The sequence below is a fragment of the Erpetoichthys calabaricus genome, chromosome 10 (genome assembly GCF_900747795.2).
Source record: "Erpetoichthys calabaricus chromosome 10, fErpCal1.3, whole genome shotgun sequence".
Lineage (NCBI taxonomy): Eukaryota > Metazoa > Chordata > Cladistia > Polypteriformes > Polypteridae > Erpetoichthys > Erpetoichthys calabaricus.
The window spans coordinates 74537130-74554864 of record NC_041403.2 but is presented as its reverse complement, the minus strand read 5'-3'; the positions used below and the strand labels follow the sequence as shown (position 1 = coordinate 74554864).

Sequence of the window (17735 nt, the reverse complement as noted above, 5' to 3'; positions counted from 1 at the left end):
TCTTCCTTTGGTGGGCTGTCTGTCCATACCTTCTGGCCATCACTTCTGGGTCTGGGATGCTTGTCTGCCTTCTAGGAGCCTCACGTCCGGGTAAGGAACCATCCCTTCTTCTGGTCGGGATACCCGTCTAACCCTTGTGGCATTTACAATATACAGTATAATGTTACATAAATTCACTATAAACTTACTGGCATCTGTAATCATTCCTTACGTCCAAGAGATCTGAAAGCTCCTTTAGTTAGACTTTCTCATCATATAAAAGATTAGAGGAAACACTATAATTAGAATTTTAGGTGGATATTCTTGTGTTCTGTAACATAAAAAAACTTTTAAGTATTTCAAAGATGTTAAATTTAGTTTCAAGAAGTAACAGACTTATTCTTATTTTATACAGTTTTATTTGCATAAAAAACTAGAATGGTTGTGCATGATGAATGAATTAGTGTGTTCACAAGTGGAAAGATATACAAAATTTCTTTTTTCTTTTTATAACACCTAACCACCACTTTATACAGAAAGATAACATCTCAGTAATTTTCAAAATTACAAATATGAAGTACAATATTCTATACATAGAACAATATCCTTTATAACAAATATAAAGGATGGCAGACAACTGTGTAACAATTTTAAGTTGTATAAAAATTCCATTGTGACAGCTACATATTTGAAAATCTCAGAAGTTTTTGTAAAAATGGCACAATTTTATTTTTCATATTAAAATAGTCAAAGGCACCACACAATACAAATCACAAGGAGACGATCGCCCCATTTGTAGATGAGGCATTTACACGTTTTTAAGGCTGATGTTACAATAGGTGCAAAACACATTTTTGGTTACACTTTATAAGAATATATGCAAATTTCAACACATTCATTTCATTTTAAATCTTAAAAGACAACTAAAACATCAGTAAATGAAGCAGACTTTTGCCAAGCTTTGTTTATCCCTCTGCACATTTCCTAACTGCTTGTTGTTGATTTAATTTCAAAATCTCCCCCATAATAATCCCATCTTCTGTATCCCAGAATCCATGTAAAGTACTCTAATGATTGAGGTCTTTCATCAAACGAGTAAATGCTAATAAATACAGGAGTAAGGGTCAATTCACAAAGACAGCTCCAAATGTGCAAATCCTAAGCCTAACCACATATTACAGGAATTAAAAAACAAACTTCAATCTGCCTTAGTTCAGTATGCAGCCTCCTTCAATTAAAATCACAATTTCATGTCTCATTTAGTTCTTTAGAGATTTGGGATAATGTAACCAACCAACCATCCATTATCCAACCCGCTGTATCCTAACTACAGGGTCACGGGGGTCTGCTGGAGCCAATCCCAGACAACACAGGGTGCAAGGTAGGAAACAAACCCTGGGCAGGGCGCCAGCCCACCACAGTACTGGGATAATGTAATGATTTTAAAATACAAAATGATTCAGTGTGAAATTTAACCGTATACTATTAACACTAGAATTACCAGAGTCTACGAAAAAACTCGTAGATCCGGCCCACCTTAAAACCGTTCTCACCTCTCTTTTGTCTTCTAAATGAGCCGATTAAGATGAGCAGCAAGCAGCCGGCTATTCCATCCCCCACCGTCGCAGAACGTTCACTAAGTTTTCCCAGCTCATGCCTTGTTTGATTATCTGGGAGTGACTAAACTGCTGGAGTTTTAGAGTGGAAATAATAGATCGTTATTTGGAGCACACGCATTTCATGTGTGTTCCGTTTCTACAGTAATCTGTGTAAACACATTGTTAAAACAGAAACTTTTTCATATTTTAGTAATAAATGTTACAAAATGTAGGCATAAACTATAGAATGTGTGAAGCCTGACGTCCAAACATCAAATGGGATACAACACCATCTGTGGCGTAACGCTAAGATTTGCTGACTCAGAACACAGCAGCCTTGGCGTGCTTTAGAGACCCGAGTTCGATTCCCGGCTGGGGAGGAAGTGTTTTTTTATTCTTTGTAACCTCAAATGGACATAAAATTTATAAATTGGTATGCACTGTAAATCGTTAAGTTTAAAATGTCGACCACGGTTATTTCTGTTGATTAGTTCATGCTTTTTTTACTTAGAATCAGAACAGGAGCTTATTCAGCTTCTGATCTAACTCTAACAGCGCCAGTACTGTATAAATTCACACCCAATCTGACGCTGTTCATTTTCAAATAATACTGCATTACTTCGACGATGTTTTCTGATGGTACTGTTCGCATCATAAAATGATTTCTTCAAAACGTCACATATATTTGTCTCGTTCTTTTTTTAAAATGTGCGTTGATCACCGCCAGCATGTTGTAGCACACAGCAACTGGCCATCTGCATGTTCTTGCGCGCGCTGAATAAGCCAGCGCTATATGCAATCATCAGATTCAAATGTTAACAGTTCACAGTTCACACACACGCAAGGATCGTCTTTCTTACATTTACAACGTGTGTACCTGTTACAATGTACACACTTCTCTCTATGCTGTGGTTCCTATTACACACCTGAAAGACAGACAATATATGTGAAAAAATCATCGCACTAATGCAATATTATTTGAAAACAAACAGCGTCAGATCGGGTGTGACTTTATGCTGGAACTGGAAATTCTCTGATGTGGAATCAGTTCTGTATGGTTGTGGGCGTGGGTGTGAGTGGTGGACATAACTGGGAATTACTGTGAATGTGCGTGGTGTTTTGAGATAATGAATAGAGCTGCAAATTACAGGTGCTTGTTCAGTGTAATAGGAACCATAGCACAGAGAGGTGTGTACACATGTCATAAATATAGGAAGGGCGCTCCTTGGGTGAGCTGTAGCGCGTCTTTATGTGAAAACAGCAGTGTCAGATGGGGTAGGGAAGGATCCTGAACGCAACTGAGAGAATGAAAAGTGAATAAAAAAAACAAAAACAAAGCTAACCTTTACAAATATCATAAATTACACTGGTTGTTACAGACTGAAATCAAATGTATCTTTTTATTCTAAAATAGTAAAAATAAGAGCAGTTCACTGCTCAAAAGGGAATTGTGACCTTTTGTTTCCCAGTCAGCAACTGATACCATTGTGCCACGGCAGCAGTCATAGTAAATGAGTGTCAATGTCGCACACTAAGGCGGCTTTTTTTTCTGCAGTTATATTTTTGAATAAAAGCACACTTGTTCTGTTATATTTGTACCTTTCGTGAAAGTGTTTCTTTGATATTTGGACTTCAGACTTCATACATTATACAGTTTATGCCTACATTTTCTCATTTACTACTAGAATATGAAAAAATGTGTTTACACAGATTACTGTAGAAACGGAACACACAAGAAATGTATGTGTTCCAAATAACGATCTATTATTTCCACTCTAAAACTCCACTTCACTCCCAGATAATCAATCAAGGCATGAGCTGGGAGAAGTTTGTGCACGTTCTAAGTCAGTGGTGGGATGGAATAGCCGGCTGCTTGCAACTTGTCTTTTATCAGCACATTTAGATGACAAAAGACGATGGCGGAGAGGTGCAAATGGATTTAAGAAGCGATTTAAGGTGGGACAGATCTACGAGTTTTTTCGTAGGCTCTGGTAATTCTAGTGTTAAAAGGCCATTAAGATAAGTATGCATTTTAAATTGTTAGGAAAAAAAAAGAAAAACGTAATTGCAGGCAGTGGCCTCTCAATTAAAGTAACAAACGTACCAAGACAGACTGCTAATTACTCAAATAAAAACAGCAACACCAGGTCGGTATCTTCCTTGAAAATGGAAATATTAGTGCGAGTGGGAAGCAGCATGCATTGTGGGCTGAGGAAGAAGTGAATGAATGAATGATGGTACAAGGAAAGCAAGTACACTCTTATGTGAAAGTGTCAGAATCAAATGTAAACAACAGGAACATTAATACGTTTTCATACACAATTTTCCCTTCTTTATTTTGAAAATACATTTTATCACCTGTAATTAAAGCTGTAATTCTTCATTACAGCAACGCCTTGTTAAATCATAAAGTAGTGATTTAATTATCAGAATATTCTCTTGAAATGATACACGTAAACCTTTCTTGGTTTTGTCACATTAAAACCTTTTAAAATACAACAAGAATGTCAATAAATTTATGCTTGTGCCAGAAAAATACCTGTTGTAAATTAACCTGAATTTATAGTTTAAAAATGTCACCAATTAGCCTTCTGACTGACCCTAAGCAATACATTTTACAATGGTTTAGTGGAAAACATTAATTTGCTATCATCTTTATAAAGTGTCACCTTTTTTATGGTGTAATGTTCATACACATGATTTTTGTGAGAAAATGTGCTTTTTAAATAAGTACTTTTACATTTAAAAAATAATAAAAAATATTTGAAATGTGTAAACAATATCAATAAATAGTGATATACCTTTATAAACTCGTCTTTGGTAGTGATACCTACTCAGTTCCTGTATCCCTTTCTTGACTCGCCTTCTTTCAAAAATGTCCATATCAATGTGTTAACAATGTCTGGCTGATCTTGCTGAAGCCAGTGGCTAGCGCCAGAAATCATGTTAATTCGAAAATGGTTTTTAATGTATAACTTTGAGTTTTCTGCCATTTCCTGTTCCAGAAAGGCATCTCGTTCACCCCAAAGAAGCAAAACTGGAGATTTCACATCTTGTTGAGTTAAAGGTAGGAAACTGAAAAAAAAATAATAATAATAAACTTCATAAATGAAACTACATAGGATACAGAATTTTGCATTTTGTTGTTAGTTTTAGAGTATACTTTACAAGGTACAATACAGTTTAGTAGGGTTTATAAGTCTTGATTCCAAGTCATAGGGTTGCTTTTTGGCCCTGTTTTAATTTTTTGACTCTTTTCTGAAGGAGTACAGATTCTTTACACAAATGTCACTTCTGATTGCTTCTTCTAATTAATAAGTAGTGTCAAAGGTTATGTAACTCAGTATATCTACAGTGACTTTTGTAAGAAACTGGGAAAAGATTGTTATACTGTAGCATTTAGAACTTAGGAGCTCTTTTGTTTTCTTCAAGTAACGGGTTTCTAAACCAGTTACTCAACAATCACTATACAGTTCCCTGACCGATTTCAATAATAAAAGTTAAGGAGGAATATTGAACAAAATAGACAGACATATTTCAGCAAGGCTGTCATCTAAATGAGGGCCAGGTGTATCTTTAATGTGGACGTGTTTATAAGTGAGTCCTGTCCATGTGCTGTAGATAGATAGATAGATAGACAGACAGACAGACAGACAGACAGACAGACAGACAGACAGACAGATAGACAGATAGATAGACAGACAGACAGATAGATAGATAGATAGATAGATAGATAGATAGATAGATAGATAGATAGATAGATAGATAGATAGATAGATAGATAGATAGATAGATAGATAGATAGAACTTTATTTTCCAGGGGGGCATCTGGATGTTCATAGAAGCTATTTAAATACATAAATACATAAATATGCACACACACTTTGGTCTGGACACACACCAGAATGAATATAAAGGAAGAAAATTAAAAAGACAGAAAAGTTCTGACTCGGCTGTCACAATCTACGGTTGAGACCACTTTAGGAAAGAGGTCCTTTAGATCTTTTCCTTTTTTGAATATAAACAAATTGATGGAAATAACAATGTATTTTAACAGAGTATTGAATTCTGGGATGCATTTATGCCAATAGAAAAAAATCTGCCAAAAATCTGCAAATATTAAAAACAATTGTTATTCTTTAATAGAATGTATACATTTAAGTTTAAATAAACTAACCACTGTGTATATGCTTGTAAGAAAATGTGAAATAGGGGTTTGGCAACTGGATTTTGTTAACTTGTATCTCATAATAAGATTAAAATGACTTTTCTGACAGGTAGGAGAACCAAGTAAAATTCTCAGTTATTTGTTTTTGTCTGATATAACTTACTAAAAATAGCCTACAAGTCACGGATTAAGACATGGCACCTCTGTTGGCTTAAGGTAGACCCTAAACAGCTTTTGAGCTAGGCAGAGAACATATGGCTTTTGATATGAGAGGTGTGAAACACAGAATGTAGAAAAGAATATTCTAAAGTTGATGATTTGCATATACAGTATCTAAAGAGAATCATTAAGCATGTATGAGAACAAGTATGACATTTTCTGATGCACATTAGCATAGTAAGGGTTAAACCATAAAAAGCCCTCGCTTGTCTATTTCATTATTTTTCTCTTTGCAGCTGCTAAGTTTAAAAACTTCAGTCAAGGACATTGTGTACTTTTAGAGGGCTAAACAGGCCATTGCTTTAAGAAATGCAGCCATTGAGGCTTTGGCCATGAGAGAAAACCAGACAAGCCATTCAGTTTCATTTGCAGCGGCTGGCCTCTGCCTCCTTGTCTGCTTGCCTGGACAGGTGATGACAAGTCAAGGAAAATGCAGCTTTTAAGAAACAGCATTATTGTTTTAGGGGCGCAGCTGCCCCAACCTCTAGCCCAATATCTTATGTGTGGGTCTGCCTGATTCCGACTTATGGTGGGCATCGATTGATAAATAAGTTTTGGACACCTGCACAGGGTATGAAGTAATGATGAACATTAGGTAATGATGGTAGGAGCCAGAAGGAGGCAAGCATTTTGCATAAGTGATAAGAACTGTAATAAATTTAAGCTCGCTGAATGTGCTAATTAATCATTTCACTTGATTTGGGTCCGTGTATGCATCACGCAATAAAACTGGATTATTCTACCTTCCTGAAACTCCGTGTGCCTTCTTTGAGCAGCGTGTTTCTGCCACAACAAGTGTTAGTATAAAAAAGAAAAACTGTGTAAGCAGTCTTGAAGATGCAATAAAACATCATGCTTTTGAGGACTAAAGGACTTTCACCAGAAAATGAAAATGCACTCCAAAGGAGAAGAGAAGAAAGGCTGTGCCATAGCGCACATGTGTAGCCTCCTTAGCATTAGACCCAAGTGTTACATGGGTTACGAAAACCATCCCAAAAGTGTTAGTCCTGAGTGTCATTCGGGCAACTGCACAGATGCGCCTTGCCTAAGCATTAGAACCAAGAATCACTCAGGTTGTAAAAATGCTGTATGTGCTGCCGTTCTTTGGAGAAATTATGTCTGAGTGCAGGTTTTCACTAATTATGAAGTATCTGCAGTTTACCAACAATGAAAACTTTAATGAGAATACCCATCCAGCACCCAAACTGAAGAAAATTTGGGAGAGATATACCAGGCCATTGTAGTAAAATTACAGAGCATTTACATTCTGGACTGTGATGTCAACATCAATTAAAGTCCATGGCTTATAAGGGCAAAAAGAGCATGATTTGGCATAAAATTTTGCGAGTTTTGAGAGATGGGATACATTTGGAATTTGGTTCTGTATACAGGGAAAGGGACAATGTTTGATCTGAAGTACAATCAGTACAGCGTTGCTACGTCATCAGTGCTGACTTTGATAGATGCTCTGCTGGATCACGGTCACTGTGTAACCATGGACAATTTTTATACTTCCCCAGAGCTATTTGACATCTTGCTACAAAGAAAGACTGACACATATGGAACAGTGCATCCCAACCATCATGGCATGTCTGAAGAGTTTGGCAGAGCTAAATTACAGCGAGGTTAAAGTGCTCAACCTGAAATGGAAAGATAAGAAAGATGTTTGTCGTCTTAGCACTGTATGTAATGCAGCTACAGTCACTGTACAGGCAAAAGGCAACAAGCAGCTTACAAAGCCTTGTGCTGTGGTCGACTACAATAGCATGATGGGCAGCGTGGATTGTGTGGAATGTGGATCAAGAATTGACTTTCTATCCCATTATGCGGAGGCAACAAAAGAAATACTACAAAAAGATATTTAGTCATCTGGTGGAACAGTGCATTTAGAATGCTTTCGTCTTATACAAACAAAAAGCTAGTGAAACTACACTGCCAGGCCAAAAAAAAAAGTCGCCACCAAAAAAAAAGGTAACACACTCTAATATTTCATTGGACCGCCTTTAGCTTTGATTACGGCACGCACTCGCTGTGGCATTGTTTCGATAAGCTTCTGCAATGTCACAAGATTTAGTTCCATCCAGTGTTGCATTAATTTTTCACCAAGATCTTGCATTGATGATGGTAGAGTCTGACCGCTGTGCAAAGCCTTCTCCAGCACATCCCAAAGATTCTCAACTCTGGAACAGGGTAAATCTGGACTCATCAGACCACACGACCTTCTTCCATTGCTCCAGAGTCCAATCTTTATGCTCCCTAGCAAATTGAAGCCTTTTTTTCTGGTTTGCCTCACTGATTAGTGGTTTTCTTACGGCTACAGAGCTGTTCAGTCCCAATCCCTTGAGTTCCCTTCGCATTGTGTGTGTGGAAATGCTCTTACTTTCACTATTAAACATAGACCTGAGTTCTACTGTTGTTTTTCTTCGATTTGATTTCACCAAACGTTTAAGTGATTGCAGATCACGATCATTCAGGATTTTTTTCCGGCCACACTTCTTCCTCGAAGATGATGTGTCCCCACTATCCTTCCAGTTTTTAATAATGTGTTGGACAGTTCTTAACCCAATTTTAGTAGTTTCTGCAATCTCCTTAGATGTTTTCTCTGCTTGATGCATGCCAATGATTTGACCCTTCTCAAACAGACTAACATCTTTTCCACGACCACGAGATGTGTCTTTCGACATGGTTGTTTAAGAAATGAGAGGCAACTCTTTGCACCAGTTGGGGTTAAATAACTTGTTGCCAGCTGAAAGATAATTGCCCATGCAGTAATTATCCAATAGGAGGTTCGTACCTATTTGCTTAGTTAAATCCAGTTGGCGACTTTTTTTTTGGCCATGCAGTGTATATCTCCTGCAAACTGTACATGCCACTAAAGAGATGCGGTCAACCCAGCACATTGCAGATCAATCCAGAGTGTCTTATTGGTAGACATTTTATTGATTATATACCTCCAGTATGCTGTTTAAAACAGTGTGCTGTTCAAAAACTGATAAATTTGGAAAGAAAATCTGAAAGAAACACGCTATTATTGTCCTGACTGTGACATTGGATTTTGTCTTTAATTGTGATTTACCACAAAAAAGACTCATTTTGAGATTATATATTGTTTTGGCATCATTAGTAGTATTACTATTACTGTTATAAACATATTACCATTTTAATTCATCATTGCTATTATTATTTGTATCATTATTATATTTTGAGATTTAATAAATTATTTTGAGATTTTAATCATTTTTCATGCTAAAAAGAATGAAATGCTTTGTATGTGTTTTTTTGGAATAATATGCAACGGCTAAGGAGGTTAAAGAGTGTCTTACTTGCATTTAAAAGAATGGATTCTTTAATTTACTCTGACACTCTCTTGGCTATATGCACGTTGATTTGAATTGTTCAGGTTGCATGTTTTTTTTTTTCTATTTCTGAATTCTAGTATTTGATGCTGGGTTTCTCTGCAAATAAACTTAAATAATGATTAAGATGATTACATTTGAGTATGATATCACTGAAACTGCCTTGTTTTTGATATCATCTGCACTGAGAGATGAATATAGTGAGCTATGCTTGTTCAGATGAGTTGTAGGAATTGTAAGTGATTCATATGTTTTCAGGATGGAGCAATGTTTGTTCTTCATTGTGTGTTAAGTCCTTTCAGATGTAGCACTCTGGGAGCTGAAGGATCTAGGCATCCTGGCAGGAGGTTCCCTTGGCGTTTGTTAAGAGTATCTGTGCAGCCCTTTCAAAGGTACTACATCCACGAATCCTGCAAAAGTGCTGCTCTTGAAGTGACATTTGGCCTTTGCTAAGGTAGTTGAAAGTGTAGCCCTCTCAGAGGTGCTGAAGGACATTGGTATCCCAGAAGTAGTTCAGTTCGTGACTGGTGAAGCTTCTGGCCCCTTCTAAGTTATCAAGGCTGATATAGCTAACCTTGGCCATTGTTAAGGTATTCTTGCTTTGTATTTGAGGTTATTTTTATAACAACCCATCAACAAAGAAATATGGAAAATAAGATTTAGTAAAAAAATAATAGCAATAATTATAATAAATAATTAATTACTTGACACCCAAGAACTCTCTACAAAGACATTTTAAAGACAAATCATTAAAATAAATGCACCAATGCACTTTCACACCCACCATTTAAATTGCAGGAGGATCTCATATTTCAAAAGGGAAACAAATGATATTGTTAATACTGTGCACTTTTTTCATTTTATGCACTTTGAGATGTGCCTGGGTCAGATGTGAGCAAATGTAAGAGAAACAATGAATAAACATTACTTGTTTTAAAATACATTTATTTGTGTTGATTTAAAATTTGTCATTACCTGCTGCTTACTGGCTGCTGAAAATGTCTATCCCAGAAAAATCTTTCTTGGTTTGAAAATTTGTCCCAACTCAAACTGTAATTGAATAGCCCTGCTCTATTGTTTCTAGGGTTCAATGGCTACATGACTCTGAAATGCCATGGTGCAATAAATCTTTTTTGTAACTTTATAATAATATTGTTTTGGTACAACAAACTAATCAGTATCTACCGGAACTTCTCAGGTTTGCTTCCTTGCTTGAAATCTCTAGACATAAAGAACTTTTTCATCATTTCTGCTGGTAGGCCCAAGAAACACTTTCTCATGGACTGATACGACACAATAATGAAAACATAAAGTAAAAATTCATAAAAAAATGAAAAACAAGCAAAGAATAATGATAATATGTAGAAATACAATACATATATTGTATACGAAAGAATTCTAGTTCATAAGCCAACTATTTAAAAGCTTATTAAATACACAGACCACAGTAACACCCTGATTACTGACCTTCATAACTATCTGCAACATGTTAATGTGAGGTGAATGACACCGGATTTGCGCCTTTCATTCTTCCAGTGTATGCCTAGCAAACCTAGTCTTTACTGTGACTTGATACATAAAACTGGCAACATTGGCATTAATGTTAAATACTGATGCAGTTTTTTTTTTTTCATTTTCTACCATTAATAAGCAATTCACAATTTTTGAAGGTGGGATTATTACTGCAATGGAAAAATATTGATAGTCATTTGTCATTGCTAAACAAATTAAACACTTCTGCCTAAAAGCACTTGAATGATTCCCTTTGTTAACATAAGTGAAACAATATTATTCCTACATATAAATTGATTTATAACAGACTGAACAAGTATTGTTATCTGTAAATGCAATATTGAATTAAACATCAGGAGAACCGGCCTTCATACCACCTAACAGATTATAAATAAATAAATAAACAGAGTAAACTCAATTTCAGTGGGGTGATGTAGCACTTGGACTAATTGTCATTACAATTTATGAGAGTCTGTCGATGAGCCAGCCATCTGGCTCTTCAACTGTAAGAAAGAAGTGGAGAGCTGCCAGTAACAAATTGATTCTTTAATTAAGAAGCAAATGGTGCTGTAATTCATACATTATGTTTTTTTCTCTTATAGTTTTAAGAGTTTATTTTACATTTATTTTTCAAAATAAATTTGTCAAAGTAAATGCTAATCAAAATTTGTAATAAGCCGACTTTATTCAGTTGAAAGCATTCATTATTTGAGTATATATGATAATGTTCCTGCTCACCACAAATCATACTGAAAACATTAACACTTCATTTTAATTGACAAACACCTGTCTAGTTGCATCAACATTTTGAGCCTTTCCAAGACTGGAGATCTCCAGCAACAGTATCACTAACCAGTAGAAGGTCAAACCTACTGCAGATCAGGATACACTATTGTCTAGAGGATACTGGCACAAGCAACATTTATTCATCTGCGTTAATTATGGGCTTTGTTTGACCTCTCATCAATTCTGATTATTCTGCCATCTATTTTCTAAACCTGATAAATGCAATACAGGGTCACAAAAACCCAGAGTTTAACTCTTGTATCAATGGCCACGTGGAAGGAACCAACAATGGAAAAAGAGGGAACTGTCCTCAATTGAAGTCAAGAATAAAATTGTTAAACTTGATAATCATAACCTATTGCTATGTGCCACCTTCTGCAGAGATGAACTTTCATTAGAAGCTGGAAATTGAACTTGCACAGCTTTTCTGAACAGTTAAACTACAGTAGTTTTCATATATATGTGCAGCTTAATATTGGGCTCATCTGTTTTAGTCTTTTTGAATTACTAGGGGGCTCCGCCCCCTGCTCGCTTCGCTTGCCCACCCCTGGGTTTGGTTTACGGGATATACAATTTAAAGAGATTGTTATTTTCATGGGAATTGTTACATATGCATTATTTTCATTTTACTTTAAAACTTTTGTAAAAACAATACTTGTCCTATATTTCCAGCCCTGGGTGTGGTTAAATCTTTCTTGCAGGATGTATAACGCTGCTCATGTTGTGAAGGGGGAGGTGGCTGAACGCACGCTAAGGAGATGCCGTCGGATCATCTGCTGTTTTTCTGCTACTGCTGCTGGTGAGCTGCGTGTTCTTTTTGTCGCACTGCACGCCGATCATTTTAAAGCCTGTACAGCAGCTGTCCTTTTGCCACTTCGCATCTCTGCCAGTCGCATTGTGAAAGGGGGTGGGGGGCTGAACACACGCTAAGGAGAAACGGTCAGATCATCTGCTGGCTTCCTGCTGCTGCTGCTCGTGAGCTACGTGTTCTGCTTGTTGCTTGTCGTTGTTTTAAGAGCTGGGAGCACATGATGTCTGTCTGCCAAAAGCATTCCAACAACTGCTTGGTTAGATGTCCGTGAACTTCTTTTAAATGTTGTCTCACTGCCTTGTCACACGTGACGTTAAAGTGTCTCTCGTGGGACGTCAAATTGTCTTCCGAGAAGATCACGTCTTATCTCCCTAGTCTCCCTCCCAAGATTTTTTTTATAATAGAGAGATTATATCCTGAATTGTGCTTTGTGATTGGGGAAATATATATATATATATATATTATATATACATAGGCAAATTTTAAATAAATAATTACGCACCAAAAAGTGCAAGCTCTAATTGGGTGCGGGTATGCAGAGGCGTGCTTCGCTCCATGGTTAATTGGAGTGCTGGCTGATCACACTGCATACACGTATGGAGGCGAGCGGATAAGTCAGGCACCATTGTACCTCGCAGGAAGCGGCTCATTGTACCTGCGCTCAGTTGAATGGGGAGATAAGAGGAGCCTGCATGGGACAAAGTGGTTTCAGATGAAAGATCAGCAGAAAGAAGAAGACCGAGGTTAGAGAAAGGAAAGAAGCAGGTAGGAAAGGGAGAGATCTGGGAGGAGTGTCCCTTGGGGAGTGTGAGGCCTATGCTGAGGCTGAAATGGCTCACTCCAGCTGAGTGACTCACCCTTGGTTACATTATTGATGGTTCAAGAGGCTCCCAAAAGCAAGAGTATGGAGCCAACCCACACCGTCAAAGATCCTTGCCTCCTTTCTTGAGATGAATATTTCATATTTGAATGTTGTCAGTCCAGGAAATTGTCCTGGTATGTGTGGACAAATAAATCCCAGTTAATTGTTAGAACAGTTAACCCTAGAATGTACTGGGTTGCATGTGTGAAAGGGATGTAATCTCCAAAAGAAACTGATACATACAAAGATGTTGACAATTTATTTCTGTAATGCTGGCTCATTCAAACCACCTGTGAGTTATCTTCAATTACAGAGCTAATATTCGCTTGCCAAAGTTCTTAGAAATATTAGGATAAAACTCTGAAGGACAAAGATGGAGAGGTAACAATAAGGCTAATCAGAAAACAAAACAATGTTACAAATTGAGACAACTTACAAACTTACATTTATACTGAAAGAATGAACAAATCTGACAAGTCAAGTTGTTGAAAGGAATTTTTTAGCATCCAGGCTAATGCAGAAACTGTGGCATGACATTTGTTTTATCAGAAACCAATGGACATTTAACATTTTCTTTTGCCTTCCAGAGACTGTCATGATGAGAGTCCTGTGATAACTACCACTGAAATATCAAACATGTACCGGTTATTATTCTATTATACGTACATTTTCTTAAACTAAGTACTGTACAACGCTTTATTTTCATGTAGCCACATGTCATACTTTAGAAATATATAAATATTGTACACATATTTATTTACTTGGATATTATTTAACTTATATTAAATAATATATTATTAGCTATGGGGTATGCATACTATTGCTATAAAAGTATATCCCAGAAGACAGTAATTTGAGAAGAAAATTATATAGATGTTTTACACATTTTACACTTAAAAATAAGCAATTTCTCTAAAGAAAACACGTTTAATAAGATACAAGAAGCACATGTTTTCCAACAGTGACACAAGAGGGCAGTGCTGAGGTTGTTTCAGGACCCGTGTTGATTAGATGAGCTTTTAATCCCTTTATAACAAAGATATTAAATTCAATTGTTGCTATTTGCAAATGGGCTACATAAATGCTATCAAAACAATACATTTTAAATGTAACAATTATTAGGACAGAAACATCAATAACCCATCCATCCATCCATTATCCAACCCACTATATCCTAACTACAGGGTCATGGGGGTCTGCTGGAGCCAATCCCAGCCAACACAGGGCGCAAGGCAGGAAACAAACCCCGGGCAGGGTGCCAGCCCACTGCAGAACATCAATAACTTTACATGTTAAATATGTCTATGTGTGAAAATGTATGGAAGAGGCACAATACATCTGATGTAGTACAGTGACACAGACCAGCAGGCAGAATGCCAATTCATCGCAGCCAAATGACACCCACACGTACTAAAACCAAGCCAATTCATCTAAACTGCAGGTATTTTGGATATGTGACGGAAGAAGAGTTTGTGGGAAAAGCTTTACAAACATGTGCAACTCTGTCACCATGTTGCTTTAAAAAAAGCAAACAGTATACAAATGAATATATATAAATTTACAAATGTGAATTTAAAGCTTACAGTCTAATATTTTAAGCATTCCTATTCTAAGTGAAAATGCAGTAAAATGCAGCAGTGCGCTTCTAATGAAGTAGATTTACGGAAATCAGCAATAGCTGCAGTTCACAGACATGCTTAGTATATCAAGCAGATTCATGTTTTGGTCTTTAAAATCTTACTAGCTTTCCCCAGCTTGGTGAAACAAGATGCTGATTAACTCAAAATAAAATAAATGCTGCGCCAGCACATGAGTGGTACGAAAATGAAGACTTTGCTTTTAGAAATTATTAAAATTTTAAAGAAAGATCAGCTATTATTGCGATTAGGATTTACTCACATTATACATTAGTTACGCCTACAAGTAAACTTAAAAAGTACATATACTCAAGTAAGTGCTGTGTAGTTATGTAAAACCATGTTATATTTACCTTGAAAGAATTATTAAAGTAAAAACATCCTTTCGAGAAAACAGTTGTAGTGCAATGCCTGGACTTGGGACTATCCACTCTAGCTGTGTTTTTCAATTTAACAGTAAATTTTATTTATTTTTAATTTTCTCTCAATTGAAAAATGAATAAGTAATTCACATTAAGCCTATTTTCGTACAGATGCACTTCTTGGGAATGAATATAATAAGAGACACCATAATGAACATAAACAAAACAAAAAATAAGGAAGAATATAAATAAGACTAGGGGGCTTCGCCCCCTGCTCTCTTCGCTCGCCAACCCCCGTGTTTGGTTTTCCGGATACACACTTTTAAGATTTTTTTTTTTCTTTGAATTGTTGCTATTTCCTTAGTTTCACTTTTATTTCAGAACTTTTGTAAAAACAATATTTGTAATCTTGTGAGTCCCAATATGCTGAATCTTTTTAATGAGGTCAGGACAGGTTTCTCTGTTTGGAATTTCAGCACAGACAAAACGATCCACATCATCAGCAGTTAATAATTTTTTTTTACAAAGTAAAAAAGTAAGTAGAGTTCTGCATTGGACTCCTGTCTGTAAAGTCATGCTATTTTCCTCTCACAGTTCCAAAGGTACATGGGGTTACCAAGGTGATACCCCAGCTTTTGTCTAGGTTTTTGTACAAGGGCTAGACAGAACGTTTTTGACTCCTGGGGTAAATGTAGCTTTTTAAATAAGCAGACAGATAAATATATATACATTAACAAAGTAACCAATAAATGCATGTGCGGTAAACTCTGTTTTTGAAATTCTTAAGATTCTTTATTTGTCACATGCATAGTTATACAGGACAACACGCAGTGAAATGCATCCTGATATGCTTATCAAAAACTGTGCAAAGTTAGAAGAATATCAGTTAAATTAACAAAAAGTCATAGATTGAAAGATAACAGTATAGTAGAACATAATAAATAAGTAAAATTATGTGAATAAAGTAGAATTAAGTGTTAAGGTGCAATAGTGTAGGAATTATTGTGCAAAACCAAAGTTAGACTGGTGCATAGTTAAATGAGGCAGTTTGTTTGTTTGCGCTACTGCGATCTTTACTTTCTTTTTTTATATTTTCTAATTTTCCTACTTTCATATCCTTTAACTTTCTCCACATGTGTATAGCGCCAACGTTTTTTTGGGTTTTTTTTTGAGCCTTTCTAATTTCACTGGTTTCATAGTCTCTAACCTGCTCTGCATGTGTTCAGTGTCAACGTTTGTAAACGTCTTTATGAAGTTCTAGTTTGTCATTTTACTCATTGTCTTTTAATTCTGAGCCATACAATACAATACATAGAACAGAATAAATCCTCAATACAATATAAAAATAAAAATTCTAGAAGTACAGAGTAGAATTTCACATTAGATGATATCACATAATATGATTTGGATTTGTTTTAAGTCCTGGAGACCTCATTCATCAAGCTGCCTCCCCCATTTTGCCATTCCACATCTGAAATAGCACTAATCCGATGAAAGAACCCCTCATTCCCACGTCTCCATTCATCAGGGATGACTTTACCTTAGGCAGGCAATCTACAATTTAAAGACATTGTTATTTTCTTGTGAATTGTTACATATGCATTATTTTCACTTTTACTTTAAAACCTTTTGTAAAAACAATACTTGTTTCTTTATTTCCTGCCCCGCGCGTGTTTACATCTCTTTCTTCCCAGACGTATAATACTGCTCGTGTTGTGAAGGGTGTTGCGGCTGAACGTACGCTAAGGATATGCCTTTGAATCATTTGCTGTCTTTTTGCTGCTTGCTAGCTGCCTCTTCTGCCTGCTGCATGTCGTTGTTTTAAGAGCTCTGAGCACAAGATGCTTGCCTGCCAAAAGCAATCCAAAAACTGCTAGATTAGAGGTCTGTTGACTTGTTTTAAATGATGGCTCACTGCCTGGTCTTGCGTGACTTTGTAAAAGCAATACCTGTCTTTTATTTCTGGCCCCGGCATCTTGCAGAATGTATAACGCTGCTCGCATTCGTTTGTGGTAGCTGCCGTCGCGCTACCCTTCGATCTTTTTAAAGCCTGTACAGCCGCTGTCCTTTTTGCTACGGCCCTGGGACAATCTCTTGGCACCAAGTCTCATGTTTACAGTCCCCGCGAGACGCACCGTGGCAAATCTCCTTGGACCCGCGGGTCTTTTAAATTTCTTTTGAGATTATCACGTATCGTAGCCTTGCATTTGCTTTCCATTCCAGGATTTCCTTTTATATATAGAGAGATATGCATAACTGTTGCAGTCACATTTCTTAGTTAAGGCATTACTTTCAAATTACTCACTAACAATGTACATTTTTAATAAGTGGTAAATAATTCTAGGATAAATGTATTTCTGTTAATAAATACTGCATTTCCTTGATTTCAGTAGGCATATGTGTAATTTTAAAAGGAGATCCTAAACTAACCTGGTCAATATTGCA

The 17735-nt window shown here is 36.5% G+C and overlaps 1 protein-coding gene across 2 annotated transcripts in view; it reads right to left on the bottom strand.

Annotated features, from left to right (window-relative positions):
- Positions 1-384: 384 nt before the first annotated feature.
- Positions 385-17735, bottom strand: part of ephx4 (epoxide hydrolase 4) — a 64206-nt gene continuing 46855 nt past the window's right edge. The window contains exons 7-8 of one of the 2 annotated variants that reach the window (XM_028811436.2): positions 4412-4652; positions 385-1081 (exon numbers count right to left, since the gene is read on the bottom strand). In XM_028811436.2, the coding sequence (XP_028667269.2) occupies positions 4412-4652 (241 nt within the window). In that variant the 3' untranslated portion in view covers positions 385-1081. Of the gene's footprint in view, positions 4653-17735 lie in introns of both variants that reach the window. The other variant, XM_028811435.2, reaches the window with a different exon arrangement.